The 17,184-nt window shown below is 39.7% G+C and overlaps 1 protein-coding gene and 1 long non-coding RNA gene across 3 annotated transcripts in view; both read right to left on the minus strand.

Moving 5' to 3' along the window:
• PIK3R4 (phosphoinositide-3-kinase regulatory subunit 4) overlaps positions 1 to 6,274 on the minus strand; it is a 72,709-nt gene extending 66,435 nt beyond the window's left edge. The window contains exon 1 of the mRNA XM_058729868.1: positions 5,504 to 6,274. Within this exon, the coding sequence (XP_058585851.1) occupies positions 5,504 to 6,236 (733 nt within the window). The 5' untranslated portion in view covers positions 6,237 to 6,274. The remainder of the gene's footprint in view (positions 1 to 5,503) is intronic.
• A 725-nt stretch (positions 6,275 to 6,999) lies between these two features.
• The window catches only part of LOC131511832 (uncharacterized), a 66,376-nt gene continuing 56,191 nt past the window's right edge, over positions 7,000 to 17,184 (minus strand). Inside the window, exons 3-5 of one of the 2 annotated variants that reach the window (XR_009261767.1) lie at positions 11,333 to 11,393; positions 8,052 to 8,340; positions 7,000 to 7,645 (exon numbers count right to left, since the gene is read on the minus strand). This is a non-coding gene — a long non-coding RNA (uncharacterized LOC131511832). The remainder of the gene's footprint in view (positions 7,646 to 8,051; positions 8,341 to 11,332; positions 11,394 to 17,184) is intronic. The other variant, XR_009261768.1, reaches the window with a different exon arrangement.

The following is a 17,184-nucleotide window of genomic DNA, read 5'->3' on the forward strand; positions in this document are numbered from 1 at the left end:
AAATTAAACTAACCAAAGCAAACAGAAGGAAAGGAATAATAAATACTTTGGCACAGAAATTTGTGAAACAGAGAATAAAAAACAATGGAGAACACCAACAAAGTCAAAGGTTGGTGCTTTGAAAAGCTCAACAAAATTGACAAACTCTTCCAAAGAAGACTAATATCTCAAACTACTAAAATCAGGCAAAAAAAAAGGGGGGGGAACATACTACCAACCTTACAGAAATGAAAAAGAACTATATTTTGAACAACTATATGCCAACAAATTAGATAACCTAAATTAAATGGACAGATTCCTGGAAAGATACAGATTATCAAAGCTGACTCAAAAAGAAACAGAAAATCTGAATAGACCTTCCAGTCAAGAAATTGAATTAATAATAAACTTTCCACAAAAGAAAAGCCTCAGACAAGATGCCTTAAAAGAGGCTTCACGGTCTGTCAAATATTAAAATTCTTACCCATTCTTGACAAATTGTCCCCCCAAAAACAGGAGAAGAGGGAACACTTCTCAATACAGAATTACCCTGGTACCAAACCAAAGACATCACAAGAAAAGAACACTATAGACCAATATTTCCAATGAATACAGACACAAAAATCCCCCCCAAAATGCTAACAAGTCCATACCAATAATAAAAAAAAGGAAAGGAAAGAGAAGACACCTGAGCATGTTAGAATGCTGAGAGCCTACTGGTAAATGTGAAGGAAGTGCTGGAGTTGGAAAATCATCATTTGCAACCATCAAGTAAAGACAGGATCAGGCAAGCATCATCAATAGATGCCAAATCAAGAAGTTGTGATGACTGGCAGTGTATTTGCATGGTCTTAAAAGTTTCTTCCCACAGGCTGCTTATTAGTTGCAAGGGACTAAAAAAAACAAAAAACAAAAAACAAAAAAACCAGAAAGTAGCAATAGAGGGGAAAATCAGGCAACACCTTGACCAGGTGATCAAAATTAACATCACCAACAAACACCATTTGCCCCTTGATGTGATACTGTGAGATGCATCATCACATATATAGTATACTACTGAGAATGAATAACCTCAATCTATTCAAAAGGAAAAATCACACAAACCCCAAATGAGGTACATTCTATTAAAAAACAAAGAGGTGGAGGTGCATGAGTGCACACAACCACACACACACACACAAAATACAGGTAAAAGCCAGCGAAAACTGAATAAGGCCTGTATATAGTTAGCAGTAATGCTCCAATGTCAGTTTCGGATTTTGATGTGGCACTACAGTCATATATGGTATCACTAGTGGGGGAAGCTGGGAGAAGCATTCTTCACTATTTTTGCAACTTCTATTGTTTAAGATAAAAAGTATAAAAATAATTTTTAAAAATTTAAGAGGAGATGTATTCTTCAAAAAATGTCAATGTCATGCTGACAAAAAAAAGGCTGTGCAAATGTTCCACACTGGAGTGACTGGGTGCCTCAGTCAGTTAAGTGTCCAACTCTTGATTTTGGCTCAGGTCATAATCTCAGAGTCCCACATCAGGCTCCGCCCTGACAGTGCAAAGCCTGCTTGAGATTCTCTCTCTCCATCTCTCTCAACATAAACAAACATTTAAAAAAAAAAAAAAATGGTCCACATCAAAAAAGAAGCTAAAGAAACATGACAACTAAATACAATACCAAACCCTAGACTGGGTCCTGTCTTGGAGCAGTTAAAATTCTATAAGGGACAATACTGGGTCAAAAACAAAATTAGAATTAAAACTGTAAATTATTTATCAATGTTAAATTTGCTGCAGTTCATAACTGCAACACACAATTACATAAGTGTTGTGTTAGGAAACTAGTATCTTAGGAAATACATACTGAAGTATCTAGAGGTAAAGGGCCATGATGTACAGAACTTAGGAAAAAAATCATGGGGGGTGGGGCGGGGCAGCAGTGCAAAAATAATGTACAAGTAATAAAGCAAGCGGAGCAAAATGTTAACAAATGAATCTGGGGATTCTATGTACTATTTTTATTTTTTCAAGTTTTTCAAGTTTGTAAGTTTGAAATAATTTCTAAGTAGTCAGAAAGAGAAAGAAACATAGCTACGTTTCACTATTTACAACTGAATTGTGTCTCCCCACACCCCAAAATTCATATATTTAAGCCCTAACACCCAGTACCTGAACCTAACTAAATACAGGTGATAGGGCCTTTAAAGAGGTAATTGAAGTTAAATGATGGGGCTCTAGTCATTTTGACTGGTGTCCTTATAAGATGTACCAGGGAAGAGTCCATATGAGTACACAGTGAGAATGTAGCCATCTGCAACACGGGAGAGTGGCTTCAGGAGAAATCAATCCTGCTGGCACCTTGATCTTGGACTTCCAGCCTCCAGCGCTGGAACAAAATAAACTCTTGTTTAAGCTACAAAGGCTGGGGTATTTTGTCATGACAGCCCCAGCAGACTAATACAGAGTTGAATACAGGACTTTTTTCTTGCAATTTTTAGAACGTTGTTCGGAATAGGTGTTATTAGGTGGTATTTCCCTATGGAACAAATTGTTCAAGGTGTTTTTATCAACACTAAGTCCTTATAATTCAGATATTAGCTCAAATGTTACCTTCTTAGAGAGGTCTTCTCAGACCATTTTATCTAAAGTAGTCTCCTACCAGCCCTTGTCATTAACACTTAGAAGTCCAACTTCTGTCACACTCTTATCACTGATAAAAATTCACTTCCTTCCTTGTTTATTCTCTCTCCTCCACTAGAACGTTTTCTGTTCCTTAAGGGCAAAAAAACTGTCAGTCTTATTCACAGCCATACCCCCAACATCTTTACAACAGTGTCTCATACATAATAAACACAGAATGCTCAAATATTTGTCAAGCATATGAATGAAAGATCTCCAGGAAAAAGGCTCTGCCCGTTTATATGACCAGAGAATATATACTATTCTCCTAAACTAGCAGCCAGGAACCATGGATATGCATCAAGATGGGGGAAAGTTAACATTTAAAACCCGAGCTGTAGGAGGTGGACACATCCCACCCACCTCTTTCAAAGAAATGAAAGGGTCTATCTTCAACCAAAACAGCATAGGACTCTAGCCTGGAAAAACAAATACTGAGTAAGAATTCTGCTGAAGTTTATGGAACTATAATGCACACAGAAAGGATAAATATACACATCGCATCGACCCTTGAAATTTTAAAACAAACTTCCAGTTAAAAGTCACAGGAATATAATATGTTATGTGCCAATCACACCTCATTTTCTTTTTAAAAAGCCTATATCAAAATAAATAATTTTTAAAAAAAATTTTAAGCCTGCAAGTGATGCCAAGGTCAAAACATGATCACATTTCTACGCTAAAAGAGTCCTATTTACAGAATACTTAGTAAGTTTAAAATGTAAAAATGGGGGGCGCCTGGGTGGCGCAGTAGGTTAAGCGTCCGACTTCAGCCAGGTCACGATCTCGCGGTCCGTGAGTTCGAGCCCCGCATCAGGCTCTGGGCTGATGGCTCGGAGCCTGGAGCCTGTTTCCGTTTCTGTGTCTCCCTCTCTCTCTGCCCCTCCCCCGTTCATGCTCTGTCTCTCTGTCCCAAAAATAAAAAATAAAAAACGTTGAAAAAAAAAATTAAAAAAAAAAATAAAATGTAAAAATGGTTCAAAATTTAGATAAATTCACTGACCAAAAACTTTGGGACTCTGATGAATTACATTTCTAATCTTGTTATACTTACAGCGTAGAGGCTAACTCTTATCTTATCCAAAACACCCCCCTTGGTATTACCTTGGGACATAGATTAGTGAGTGTACCAACACGGGTATAATTCTGTGTAACAACTCTTATTCAATCCCCTCAATGAAATACACTTATTCATTAATTATGTTACTTTTCCTAAGTAATCTAAAAAGCAGTTCAATTTAAGTTTTCTCTGCGGCAAACCTACAGGTGGGAAAAAGATTAAACCCAACCTTTGCAAAACTTAAAATGGGACTGATAGCAGAGTTCACATGGTATTCCCTAGGAGACCATCTTCAGCCCATTTCTCTTCCTAAAAATTCACAGATAATCTGAAATCCATGGCCTGGCTTCAAGTGGTCTGTGTATGATATTAATGCACGGTACTCTCCTCTAGAGAAGGAGGCCACTGATTTCATCAAATTACTTAAGGGGATCCCCAAAAAAGCTTAAGAATCACTTCTTTACAAACTCTCCCTCGTTACAAATCCATTCCCTTGACTACAATTACTACCTATTTCCTGGTAGTATCTCCACCTCTATCCCAAATCTCTATGCACCAAACCTTTATTATAATCAACTGTCTGTTGTACATCTTCTCCTGGATATCCCCCAGGCACCTTCAACTCAATATATCTAAGAGACTTCATCATGTTCCCATCCCCTCTACCTGTTCTTCCTCCTATGTCTCCAATGTCAGTGACCATCACCCATCATCCATCACCAGGCATCCACCCAGTTTCCCAAGCTAGAGTGAAAGAAGTGTTCTTGACTTTACTCCCCCATCAATCACCAAGTCCTAACAATTCTACCTACTATCTCTGAAGCATTATTCTTCACCACTCTCTCTCCAATTCTGTCACAACTTTAAGCCAGTCAGGGTCCCGTCTTATCTGGATGGTGGTAGTTTACTTCTAGCTGGTTTTCTGGGCTCCAGGGTAGCTCCCCTGCAACCCATTTTCCATCCCATTTACCAAAGATACATATCTGATAATATCCCTGTAGGCTAGCAGGGGCCTGCCAGACCCTTTCTGATGTGGGGCTTGTTTACCTCACTCTATACTTTATGTTCCAGATAAACTACTTCAAGTGTCCCAATAAATCAGTGCATCATGCTCTGGTCTTCAAGACTTTGTATAAGCAACACCCTCTGCCTGAAACAAACTACCCTTACCATAGCTAGCTCCCAGTCATCTTTCAGGTGTCAGTTTAAGTATCATCCTTCCAATAAAGAGGCCTTTCCTGATCCTGCCTCTCTATCCATCAATACCATGGAGACTAATTTAAATATTTATAGGTTCCTGTAATAGCACCTGGTTCTTATCACGACCACAGCAAATCACATTGCACTAAAGCGTCCTTTTTCAATAACGCATCTATCTCCCCATTAAACATAAACACCTTGAGAGACAGAACTATTCATCTGTCTCTAGTGCCTAAGACAGTGCCTGGGGGCACCTGGCAGGCTTGGTAGGTAGAGCATATGACTCTTGATCTCAGGGTGGTGAATTCAAGCATGTTGTGGATAGGCTTTAAAAAAAAAAAAAAAAAAAAGACAGTGCCTGATACAAACAGAAGAATTCAAATATTTCTTAAATATTTGAATGAACCTCTCTGCATTTCATAGGTATTTAAACATGTCCAATGAAAGACTGCTGTATCTATCTGAATAGTGTATGAGGTACCAAGAAATTAATTTTTCAACATATGGGATTTTTAAAAAGCTACATTTCGATGTTCAAGAGTTAAAATATACGCACATCCCCCCCTTGGCAAATCTGACCAATTCAAATACCTGCTGAAAAGATGTCCATTGCCCGCTTCAACTCTCCTCTTGTTCTCTGATTACTATTCAAGTCTACAAGTGGAGTTGAAGGATCTCTCATATATTCTAACTCAGTGGCAAACAATCCACCATCAACAAAACGTTCAGGAGCAATGTAACAAGTTCTCCTCCGTGAAGTGTCAAAGAAATAGTTGAAATCTGCGGGGTTGTCCTCTGGAAGATAAGTGGGCTTAAAACTGGCAAAATCAGTTAGAAGGACCCAATTCCAACTGGTAACCATTACATTCTCAGTCTTGATGTCCCCATGACGGACCCCAGATTTGTGTGCTTGGTCCACAGCTGTTAGGATCTGGAAAGCAATCCAACGTTTCTCTATATTATTTAAGAACGGACGAGTACTGATGCGATCATAGAGGTTGTCTCGCACATACTGCCTAAAGAGCATGGCTGCTTTCTCAGATGCTTTTTCTGCTGCTTTCTGAAAAGGTAGACAGTTCTGTGCAGAATGAAGCCTGATTTTCAGTTCCTCCAGCTCTTGTTTATAGCTAGTTAAAGGCAACGTAGGATCCTGAATTGCAAAGACCTTCACAACCACTAGGCCTTCTCGGTGCTTTGCTCGAGCAACTTTAAAAAACCGAGTGCTCCCCAAGCTCTTATCATATTCAAAGTCATGGATGTCTGAGAAATAACTCTCCACAGAAAGGATCTGGGAAGGAGCAATGCCAGCGAGCTGATTTCCCATGATGGCAGCAAGCACCTCCGGGTCAGTAAGTCAGGATACAGCCCTATTAAAGAAAAGAAAAGAAAAGAAAAGAAAAGAAAAGAAAAGAAAAGAAAAGAAAAGAGAAAAGAAAAGAAGAAATAAGCAATGAAACACCATTGTTTATGTATTCTCTTCCTAAAAGACAGATGCACGGTATTTCTCTTCCACTGAGAGCACCGTATCTAGTGTCGCAGGCAGGCTCTAAATTTTAGACACATTTACCTAAAAAGATCTTGTTGTTTTATGTTGTCCTTCCAGAACCTGAGCTATATTTAAATAGACCTCTTCAATATTAAGCTGAAAATGTTAGAATGTGCATTTTCTGCTTTTTAAATTTAAAAATTAATGAGCCTTTACTCTGTGGTTCGGCATTGTGCTTGGGGCTATGAAGGTCACAACAGTACTATATGAGACAGTCTTTGTCCAAGAAGAACCTGGAGTCTTGGATGTAAGGCGCAAATACATTAAAAACTTAAGACTAAAAATCGCCTAATACAAATAGATTACTGAACTCCTCAAAGACCAACCTAAGATCCAAAAAAATCAGTAACTCCTGGCCCCTTCCAGTCTAATTCCAGTGTTTCTTCCCACGAGCAAACAGAAGGCATAAAGTTGTCTCATGGGCAACAACAGGGAAGAACCCTTGGCAAAGATGTTAAAGAAAAGTAAACCGAAATACACACTTGCCAAACAAACCCAGGGTTCTCCTAGCTCGTATTTTGCAGGAAATAAAAGACACACATACACACACGGCCATGCGCACATATAAATATTTACCCCAGGACTCTGTAAAGTGTCACAAGTTGGTCACTAGCTCACACTGAGGTCATGACGGGTCACTTCAGGGTCTGAGATTGGGGGTCAGCAGCCGGGCAAGTCTTCTGTATGAAGGATCTTCCTTCAAAAGCAGGAGGTGGGGCGTTGGAGGAGGGACGCCGAAAAATGCCAATCTCCAGAAACCACGGTGGCCCGCAGCGGAGAAGGGGGAACGTGCCGCAGATGAACGAAGCCAAGCTGAAGCGATTCCACAGATACCCCGGGAGCTGCCCCCGCCAGCCCCCTACTCTGCCCGGGGAGCCACGCGTTCCTGGGCCTCGCCTTCCCCTCGTGCGGATCTCCGGACCTTCGAAGGCCTCTAGACTCCTGGAGGGCCTCACCACCAGGAGGGGAGGTGGGACTCGGGATAGAACGGGAGGCCGCCAGTTCCAGGGAAACACTTCTCCAGCTGAGGCAGACACAAACGCCGAACTCCCGGGAAAGCTGCCGGCTCTGACCTCATTCCGGTCTCAGAGCGGAAGTGACGACAGAGAGAGGTTTAAGGAAGCAAGCTAATGGTGGTGGAGTTGGTTGCTAGGAAACGAGGAAGGGGCGTGGCTTCACTCTGACGCCTGGAGGAAGAAAATAAAACGTGCTGTCAATTTATTCTCCACCCTGGTCTTCTACCTATCGTTCCCTGAACTCTGTGGCTTCTGACATCCCCGGAACAGAGTTCTTTAAGAGAATTCACAGGTTTATTTAGGAAGGTTAATATATCCCCCAGCTGAATTTTTAAGAGCTTTACTTGAGATATAATTTGCATACGATAAAGTACACCTGTTTAAAATACACAACTCAGTGGCTTTTTATATATTTACAGAGTTGTTCAATTATCTCTATAATTTAATTTTAGAACACTCACATTACCCCCAAAAAGAAATTCAGTAGTTATAAGCAGTCACTCCCATTATCTCCCTTTCTCCTACCCCTCCCAGCACTAAGCAATCACTAATCCACTTTCTATTTCTATAGACTTACCTATTCTGGATATTTCATATACGTGGTATACAATATGTAGTCTTCCTGACTGACTTTTTTCACTTCACATGCTTTTGAGGATTATCTCTGCTGTAGTTTGTATCAGCACTTAATTTCTTTTTATTGCCAAATATTCTGTTGTATATATATTCCACATTTTGTTTATCCTTTCATTGATTGATGAACACCTGGGTTCTATCTACTTTTTGGTTATTATAAATAACGCTTCTGTGAACATTCCTGTAGAAGGCTTTGTGTGGTCATGTGTTATTTCCTCTAGGGTAACCACCTAGGAATGGAATTATAAAATCATATGGTAACTCTATGTTTAACATATTGATAAACTGTCAAACTGTTTTCCAAAGTTGCTGCACCATTTTTTAAATGTTTATTTTTGATAAAGAGAGAGCGCGCATGAACAGAAGTGGGGCAGGGAGTGGGGGATGGGGGGGATGGGCGGGGTACACAGAATCCGAAGCAGGCTCCAGGCTCCGAGCTCTCAGCACAGAGCCGGACCCTGGGCTCGAACCTACGAACTGTGAGATCATAACCTGAGCTAAAGTCGGATACTTAACCGACTGAGCCACCCAGGCACCCTAAAGTTGCTGCACCATTTTACATTCCTACCAGCAATATGTGAGGGTTTGATTTTCTCCATATTGTCACTGTTTCTTTTGGATTAAAGCCATCCTAATGGGTGTGAAGTATCTCACTGTGGTTTTTATTTGCATTTTCCTAATGACTAATGATGTTAATCATCTTTTCGTGTGCTTATTGGCCACTCATATATCTTCTTTAGAGAAATATCTCTCCAAATATTTTGCCCAATTTTTCATTGGGTTATTTGTCTTTTTATTATTGAGTTTTAAGAGTTCTTTATATACTCTGGATACAAGTCCCTTATCAGATTTGCAAATAGTTCTTCTCTGTGTTGTCTTTTCACTTTCTTGGTGTTGTCCTTTGAAATATTTTAACACAAAACATTCTAGCACAAAATATTTTAACCCAAAGCTGAATTTTTTTTCTGTCATCCTTTTAAAATCCCCTCCTCCCTTATTTCCCATCTCAGGAGGCAAGAATACCACCCACTGGATTCCTCAAACTTCCAATTTAGAAGTCATTAAGTCATCCTTGACATCTTTCTACTATCTCTCTCTTTCATCAATCCCCACCACCACCATTCAATAATCATCTGCCCCTAATGATTCAGCCTCCAAAACATGCCTTAAAGTCATCCACTGCCATCTCTCCAGGACTTAGTCCAAGCCATCATTGTTGCAACGTGTAGATTTTGAAACCTACTTAGAAAAGGCATTCCCCACCTACAATATTATTTTTTGTACTTTTCTCATGATTTCTTCTGGATCTTTTGTAACTTCATTCTGTGTCCTGAAATTTCTGAGGTACGGGTCCAGCTTAATTTTTTCTCAAGAAGGATACTCAAGAAGGTATCCAAAAATGTCAATAAGCAATCCATTTCCCCCAAACTCATTTGAAATGTCATATTTACCACATACAAATTTCCTTTATATATTTGGGTGGATCTTCTGCTTGGACTTTCTCTTCTATACATTGAGTTGCCATTCGAGTCGTCTACATTGTTTTAATCATTGTAAAATGTTTTAATGTCTAACATGTCTACTACTAATGTTTTTTTAAAATACAACTATAATCATAAGGATTATACTTCTAGGTTCTGCCTCCTGATTTTAGGCTAAAGCTAAAAATCTTTAGCTTGGCCAGCAAGACCCTGCATGATCTGACCCTTAACCACACCCCCCCCCCACCATAACTGGCATCACTCACTGCCCCTCTTAGTCCCCCACAGTGGCTTCCCTTTGTTCCTAACCTGTCAAGCTTCCCTCTACCACTTGGCCTTCACATTTACTCTTTCCTCTGTTTGGAACACCCTTTCCCCCACTCTTTATATAGCAAAACTTGCTCTTCTTTCCAGTCTCAGATTAAGTGCCAATACTTCTGGAAGGTCTTTCTTGAAGTCTTCCCACAACCACCATTACATAATCTCATGGACAATGAACTTTTTTCTTCATAGCACTTATTACCATTGAAATCATTTGATTTTTGAGAGACAGGAACTATTTGTTTAATGGCTGTTTTCCCACTGCACCATAAACCCCATGAGGTTAGTGATTGTGTAATTCTTATTCACCAAGGTATCTTCAACAACTAGAACAGTTTCTGACACACAGTAGACATTCAATAGATATTTGAATCAGTGGATATGGCCTTATAAGGTTTGTGACCATTAGGGCCAAAATCATGAGTTCTAGGACTAGGAATATATAAGAATTGCTACACACACACAGTTGTTTAGCAGATAATATTTTAGGATTATTATATCCTAAAATATCTCAGAGGTTGAATTCCATGTATGTAGGTGCTTTAAACATCTCTTCAACAGAGAACCCATGGTATAGAAATGAGATAAATCTGTCTCAGTTTAGATCAATCATGCATTTTCCCCACATCTATTTTTCCCCACCAGTACGTTTTGTGAAATAATTCATGAACTATTTTTCAATGCCTTGTATAAGAACTTCTATGGTTTTCTTCCCTTTTATTTCTTTCTTTTTTTTTTTCTTTTTTTGTTCTTTCTGTTTTTAAGTAGCAATCATGGCTGCCCAGGAGGTTTTTTGGTTTTGTTTGTTTGTTTGTTTGTTTGTTTTTAAAGAAATCTCACCTAGTCCTTTTGAGGATAAATAAAAAAATAAAATTTGCTTGCCACTGGTGGAGTATAAAGAGTAAAGAGCCAGCAAACACTCTTCTATCCTCTGGTCAACAGCCTCTCAGATGCATTGTGGCAGCAATGGCTAACTCCCTTCTACAGAAAATAGATGTCACAGAAAAGTATCTGTATAGGAACACCCCACCCCTTGCATATGAGGGGGGCCAAATGACTAGCTCTCTACTAGGAAGTATAAGGGGAAATTATGTATTTCACTTCCAGGTCAAGGCAGTTAAGAGGTGAATGACCTTCTCTGCTCTCTCTTTGCTTCAGCCTAGATGCAGGGAACTTCAAGGCCTTAGGTAAGGCCAGAGCCACAAGATGGTAGGAGCCTATGTTCCTGAATCACAACCTGGAGAAAGACCACCTGTTAAATAGGAATACCCAAACAGGACTTTTATATAAGCAAACGTAAACTCCTATGTGTTAAGTCAGTGAAATGTTGACATCATTTGCTACAGTTGTTAGTCTTACCTTAACCAATACATTCATCTTCCAAATCTCTATCATTCCTTACCTCTTCTGGGCTACTCACCCCACCAGTGCACTTCCAATCCTGTGAGGTATCCATGTGGATTCGCTGTAATCCTTGCATCCTAAGGAAAAGGAGTAAAAGAGAATTCCTAATGTAATAGGAATACATTTTCTTTTTTTGTAGAAACTGCCAGCTAACAGAAGTAAAGGGAATCATAGGAAATTATCACTGTGTAACTGCAATATAATAATTGATTGCCACAAAGACTATCAATGGATTCTACATGCATCGGGCAGAAAGGGTTGGGGCAACAAGATAGACTCATGGTGTCCAAGGAATAGCTACAGATTACTTTCTAGGTCAGGAAGCATGGAGAATGAATCTTTTCATTCATTTAGTGGGAAATTCTGGCAGTGAACCCTTTATCGAAGTGATCAAACTTAATATTGCTAAGAGTAGGTATTGCAAGTAGTATTGCAAGGCTCCTGATATAATGCAATGGACAATACACAGTATCACCCAGGTAGCATTCTTACCAAGAATGTTTAACTTGAATCTAATCAAGCCTCTAGACCTCACTGTCCAATATGATAGGCACTAGCCATACCTGACTACTGAGCACTTGAAGTGTGGCTACTCCAAATTGAGATGTGCTGTAAGTGTGTAAAAAAAAAAACACACACACACAGGATTTAAAGAACTTAGCACAAAAAAAAATTGAAAAAAAGTATCACTGATATCTTTTAATATTGACTATATTGACAGATAATAAGTCCTATAAGTCAGATATATTGGTTTAAATAAATATCTTATTAAAACTAATCTGTTTTTTTTTTTTTACTTTTTAAAGTGTAGCTACCAGATGACTTTAAATTTTATAAGTGGCTCATGCTATATTTTTATTTGATAGCCTTTCTCTGGACTGAACTTCAGCTTATAAAAAGTAAAAGAGATAGAGGAATAATTTAAGCAATACCATCAGGAAACAATCTGACAAACCCAGAAAATGGAACATCAGCCTGTATTCTTCAAAAAGTCAATACTATGAAAAACATGGAGAGACTTTTCTAGAGTAAAAGATTCAAAGAGACATAAGACTCAAATGCAATGTACAAACCTCAACCTGACCCAGGATTAAAAAAGCTATGAAGATATTTCATGCATATTTGGGGAAATTTAAATATGGACTGAATATTTCAGAGTGAAAGAAATGGCAGAAAATGTTATTAAAATTGGTAATTATTTCATTCTGCTATCACTTCCCTGTATCTTATTTAAAAACACCTAAGCTGCCTGACCTATAGCTGTTTCATAATTACATAAGGGATTAGTAGACAGAGAGAGAGCTAGCCCCCAGTTACCTTCAAATGTGTAATGTTAGGTGAAACTTTATTCTTGAAAAAATGGGAATGCAAAGGCTAAACCAAGTTGGTTATTTTTTTTAACGTTTATTCATTTTTTGAGAGAGACAGAGAGTAAATGGGGGAGGGGCAGAGAGAGAGAGGAAGACACAGACTGTGAAGCAGGCTCCAGGCTCTGAACAGACAGCACAGAGCCCTACACGGGGCTCCAACTCACAGACCATGAGATCATGACCTGAGTCAAAGTCGAATGCTTAACCAACTGAGCCACCCAGGCACCCCTAAACCAAGTTTTTAAAATTTTAATGATAATAAGTCCTATAAGATAAAGTACAGGGTGTGTGAGATGATGTAATGGGGGGAGGGGTGCATTCAGGTAGGAGCTTCCTGAACTGTTGGCATTTAATCTGGGACTTGAAAGATGACCGAGTTTTGGTTACAAAAAGAGTAAGGGAAAGAATCTTCTAAGCAAAGGAAAGAGTAAATGTGAAGGCCTCCTGGTGGGGAGAAGTTTGACAGGTTAGAAGCAAAGAGGCCATTGCAGGGGCCTGAGAAGGACAGTGAGAGATGATGGATGTGGGCAAACAGAATCCATCTAGAGTGCCGTTCCTCTACTTTGCCACTTTTTTTCCACTTCTACTCCTGTACCAATTCTCTCCCACAAAGGATTTAAACTGACTTTACAAGTTTAAGTCAGATGATGAAAAGGGAAACAATAAAGGGTTATTAAAAGGAGCAAAGAAATAGTACTTTAACTTCAGATGAGTTTTCTATTTAGCTTTGAAATTACGACAACAAATCCCAAAAAGGAAATTTGTGGTTCACATAGTTCTCATTGTCTGGTAAAGGAAAACAGACTAATTAATATAGGAAAAAAACCCACACATTTTCCCTAGACCAACTTCAAGGTGAGATTTCTTTCTTTGAGTCTTTGTAGAAAAGACACCAGTTACCAAGTTAAGTAGGCACCATGAATAGAATTTTTCTAGTGTTGAGTAAATGGTTCAGCAAATATGGTGCCTACTGGTTGGGCCCCATTCAATAGTATGCTTAGAGCATCTTCTGTTTTTCTAGATACTTGATCTCCATCTAACTTCCCTCTTAGGTGATTTTTTCTAGTTCTGTGTATTTAAATATCAATATGCTGATAATGCTATTTTTTTTTCTCTCAAACCCTTACCTGGCCCCTGAGCTCATATATCCAGTATCCTTTTGACTTCTATACTTGAGCTTATAGTAATAACTTGCTAAGTTGGGGGGGGGAGCTAAGATGGCATCATAGTAGGAGGACCCTAGGCTTGTCTCTCCTTTAAACACAGCTAGATAAATATCAAATCATTCTAAATACACAAGAAATCAACCTGAGGACTGACAGAACAAACTGCATAACCAAAGGGAGAGAAAAGATCACATCAAGGAAGGCAGGAAGTACGGAGATGTGGTTTGAGGGAGAAAAGAATCACGGATGTTGCAGAGGGGAGGAAGCCCTGGTTGCAGAGAAAGGCAAGGGGGAGGGGAGAGAAAGAAAGAGAGAGAGAGGCACCCAGGGCAAGGCACAAGGAGAACATTTCCCCAAAGGCAGGCTGGGAAAATGAAAGGGACTGATTTTCATGAGTTTTTGTAACCCATGGGGATTCAAGACTGGGATTTTAGGGGTCTGTGGGCTTGGCTGGGATAGAGCCCAGAAGGTGCTGCCCTGCTCCTGGAGAGAAGGCAAGCAAGCAACCCTAGGGCTGACAGCAAGATCTGAGAGGATCACCTAAGGAACACGAGGAGGAAATTGTTCACTCTTCTTGGAGCACATCTGAGAGAGGTGGCATTCGCAGAGACACCTCTCCAGGGTCGAAAGAGCCAAGCTGCCATTTCCCTCCATCAGCCCTCAACATAGGCCCGGACACACCTGTTGAGAGTGGCTAACCCAGACACTGGCTGTTTAGCCTGCTTTGCTCCGAATCCCATGTGCCTGTGTTCTGGCACAGCTCCCTTACTCGATCAAACCTGCAACAGTCCCAGCATGGACAGACCCTTTCCCAGAGGACCAGCACCGGTCCCTGCCACACCAGGTCCCTAAAGGTTGGAGTTTTAAAAGTCAGCAGGCTTGCCTGGGAGAGGGTCCAGAGGGTTCTGCGCTGCTCCTAGAGAGAAGGCAGGCAAGCAACCCAGAAACAACATAAGACAGAGATCTGAAAAATGCCTGGGATACATGAGGGGAAATTATTTGCTCTTCTGGGGTGCTTCCCTGAGAGCAGCAAGCACTGAGTCCCTCTCCAGGGACAAAGAAGCTGGCTGGGGCCATTTCCTTCCTGTGTCCTTCAGCATAAACCAACTTCAGTAAATAGAACAGTGCCAACACTGGCTGCCCAGCCTGCTTACACCAAGTCCTGCCCTCTTGCACCCTGCTGTTACTGCTTTTTTCCTACAAGTGTGCCTAAGGACCAACACAGTGGACCCTGTCCCCAGAAGACCAGCAGAAACCTCTGCATGCACCACATCTACCAACCATAGAGTTCTGCAAGGCTTCAGTTCTACTGGAAGAAGCATGAGATCTCATTTAACAAGCACTAGAGCACACCTCATTAAAATGTGCCATACTCTGGCCCAGGTCCAAATACTGCCCACTACAGGCAAGGAGAACCTCTGCAAATGACTGACCTGAGGGATAGAGCAGCCAAAGCCTAGCAGTAGAGTCCACACAGCATATACCAAGACATTCCCTGAAGCACCAGGCCCTGGACATCATATGATCTCTTCTTCATAAAGCAATTACTCTCAGGAACAAGAAATATAACAGGCTTTTTTAACACAGAGAAGACAGAGACCTAGACAAAATGCCAAGATACAGTTATTCACCCCAAAAGAAAGAACAAGAAAAGGTCACAGCCATAGATCTAATCAAAACAGATATAAGTAATATACCTGATGGAAAACTTAAGGCAACAATCATAAGGATACTCACTAGGCTTGAGAAAACTATGGAAGACATCAGGAAAACTCTATTGCAAAGATAAAAAGCTAAAAAACAATCAGGCAGAAATGAAAAATGCAATAAATGAGATTCAAAACCAGCTGGATGTAATGACCACAAGGATGGAAGAAACAGAGGAATGAATAAGTGATGTTAAAGATGGTTATAAAAAATAATGAAGCTGAACAAAAGAGAGAAAGGAAAATCATCGATCACAAGAGTAGACTTAGGGAACTCAGAGACCCCATCAAACGTAGTAACATTCATATCATAGGAGTCCCAGAAGAAGAGAAAGAAAAAGCATTTGACAAAGTACAACATCAATTCAAGATAAAACTCCTCAACAATGTAGGAATAGAGGGAATATACCATACCCTAACATCACAAAGGCCATATATGAAAGATCAGTAGCTAATATCATACTCAATGGGGAAGAATTGAGAGCTTTTCCCCTACGGTAAGGAACAAGACAGGGAGGTCCAGTCTCACCACTGTTATTTAACATAGTACTGGAAAACTTCATGTAGAAAACGCTAAAGACTCCACCAAAAAATTTCTAGAACTGATACACAAATTCAGTAAAGTTGCAGGATACAAAATCAGTGCACAGAAATCTGTTGCATTTCTACACACTAATAATGGAAGCAGCAGAAAGAGAAATCAAGGAATCAATCCCATTTACAATTGTACTAAACACCATAAGATATCTAGGAATAAACCTAAGAGGTAAAATATCTGTATTCTGAAAAGTGTAGAAAACTGATAAAATATATTGAAGATGACACAAATAAATGGAAAACCATTCCATGCTCATGGATTAGAAGAAAAAATATTGTTAAAATGTCTATACTACCCAAAGCAATCCAGACATTTAATGCAATCCCTATCACAATATCACCAATATTTTTCACAGAGCTGGAACAAACAATCTTAAAATTTGTATGGAACCACAAAAGACCCCAAATAGCTAAAAAAATCTTGAAAAAGAAAAACAAAGCTGGAGACATCATAATTCCAGATTTCAATTTACATAACAAAGCTGTAGTGATCAAGACAGTATGGTACTGGCACAAAAACAGACACATAGATCAATGGAACAGAATAGAAAACTCAAAAATGGACCCACAACTGTATGGTCAACTAATCCTCGACAAAGCAGGAAAGAATATCCAATCAAAAAAAGACAGTCTTTTCAACAATTGGTGATGGGAAAACTGGACAGCAACATGCAAAAGAACAAAACTGGACCACTTTCTTACACCATACACAAAAATAAGCTCAAAATGGATGAAAGGCCTAAATGTGAAACAGGAAACCATAAAAATCCTAGAGGAAAACACAGGCAGCAACCTTTTTGACCTCGGCCACAGCAACTTCTTACTAGGCACATCTCTAGAGGCAAGGGAAACAAAACTAAAAGGCAACCTTCAGAATAGGAGAAGATATTTGCAAATGACATACCTGATAAAGGATTAGTTTCCAAAATCTATAAAGAATTTATAAAACTCAACACCCAAAAACCAAATAATCCGGTTAAAAAGTGGGCAAAAAACATGAACAGACATTTTCCCAAAGACATACAGATG

This window comes from Neofelis nebulosa, chromosome 5, assembly GCF_028018385.1.
Source record: "Neofelis nebulosa isolate mNeoNeb1 chromosome 5, mNeoNeb1.pri, whole genome shotgun sequence".
In the NCBI taxonomy this organism is placed as follows: Eukaryota; Metazoa; Chordata; class Mammalia; order Carnivora; family Felidae; genus Neofelis; species Neofelis nebulosa.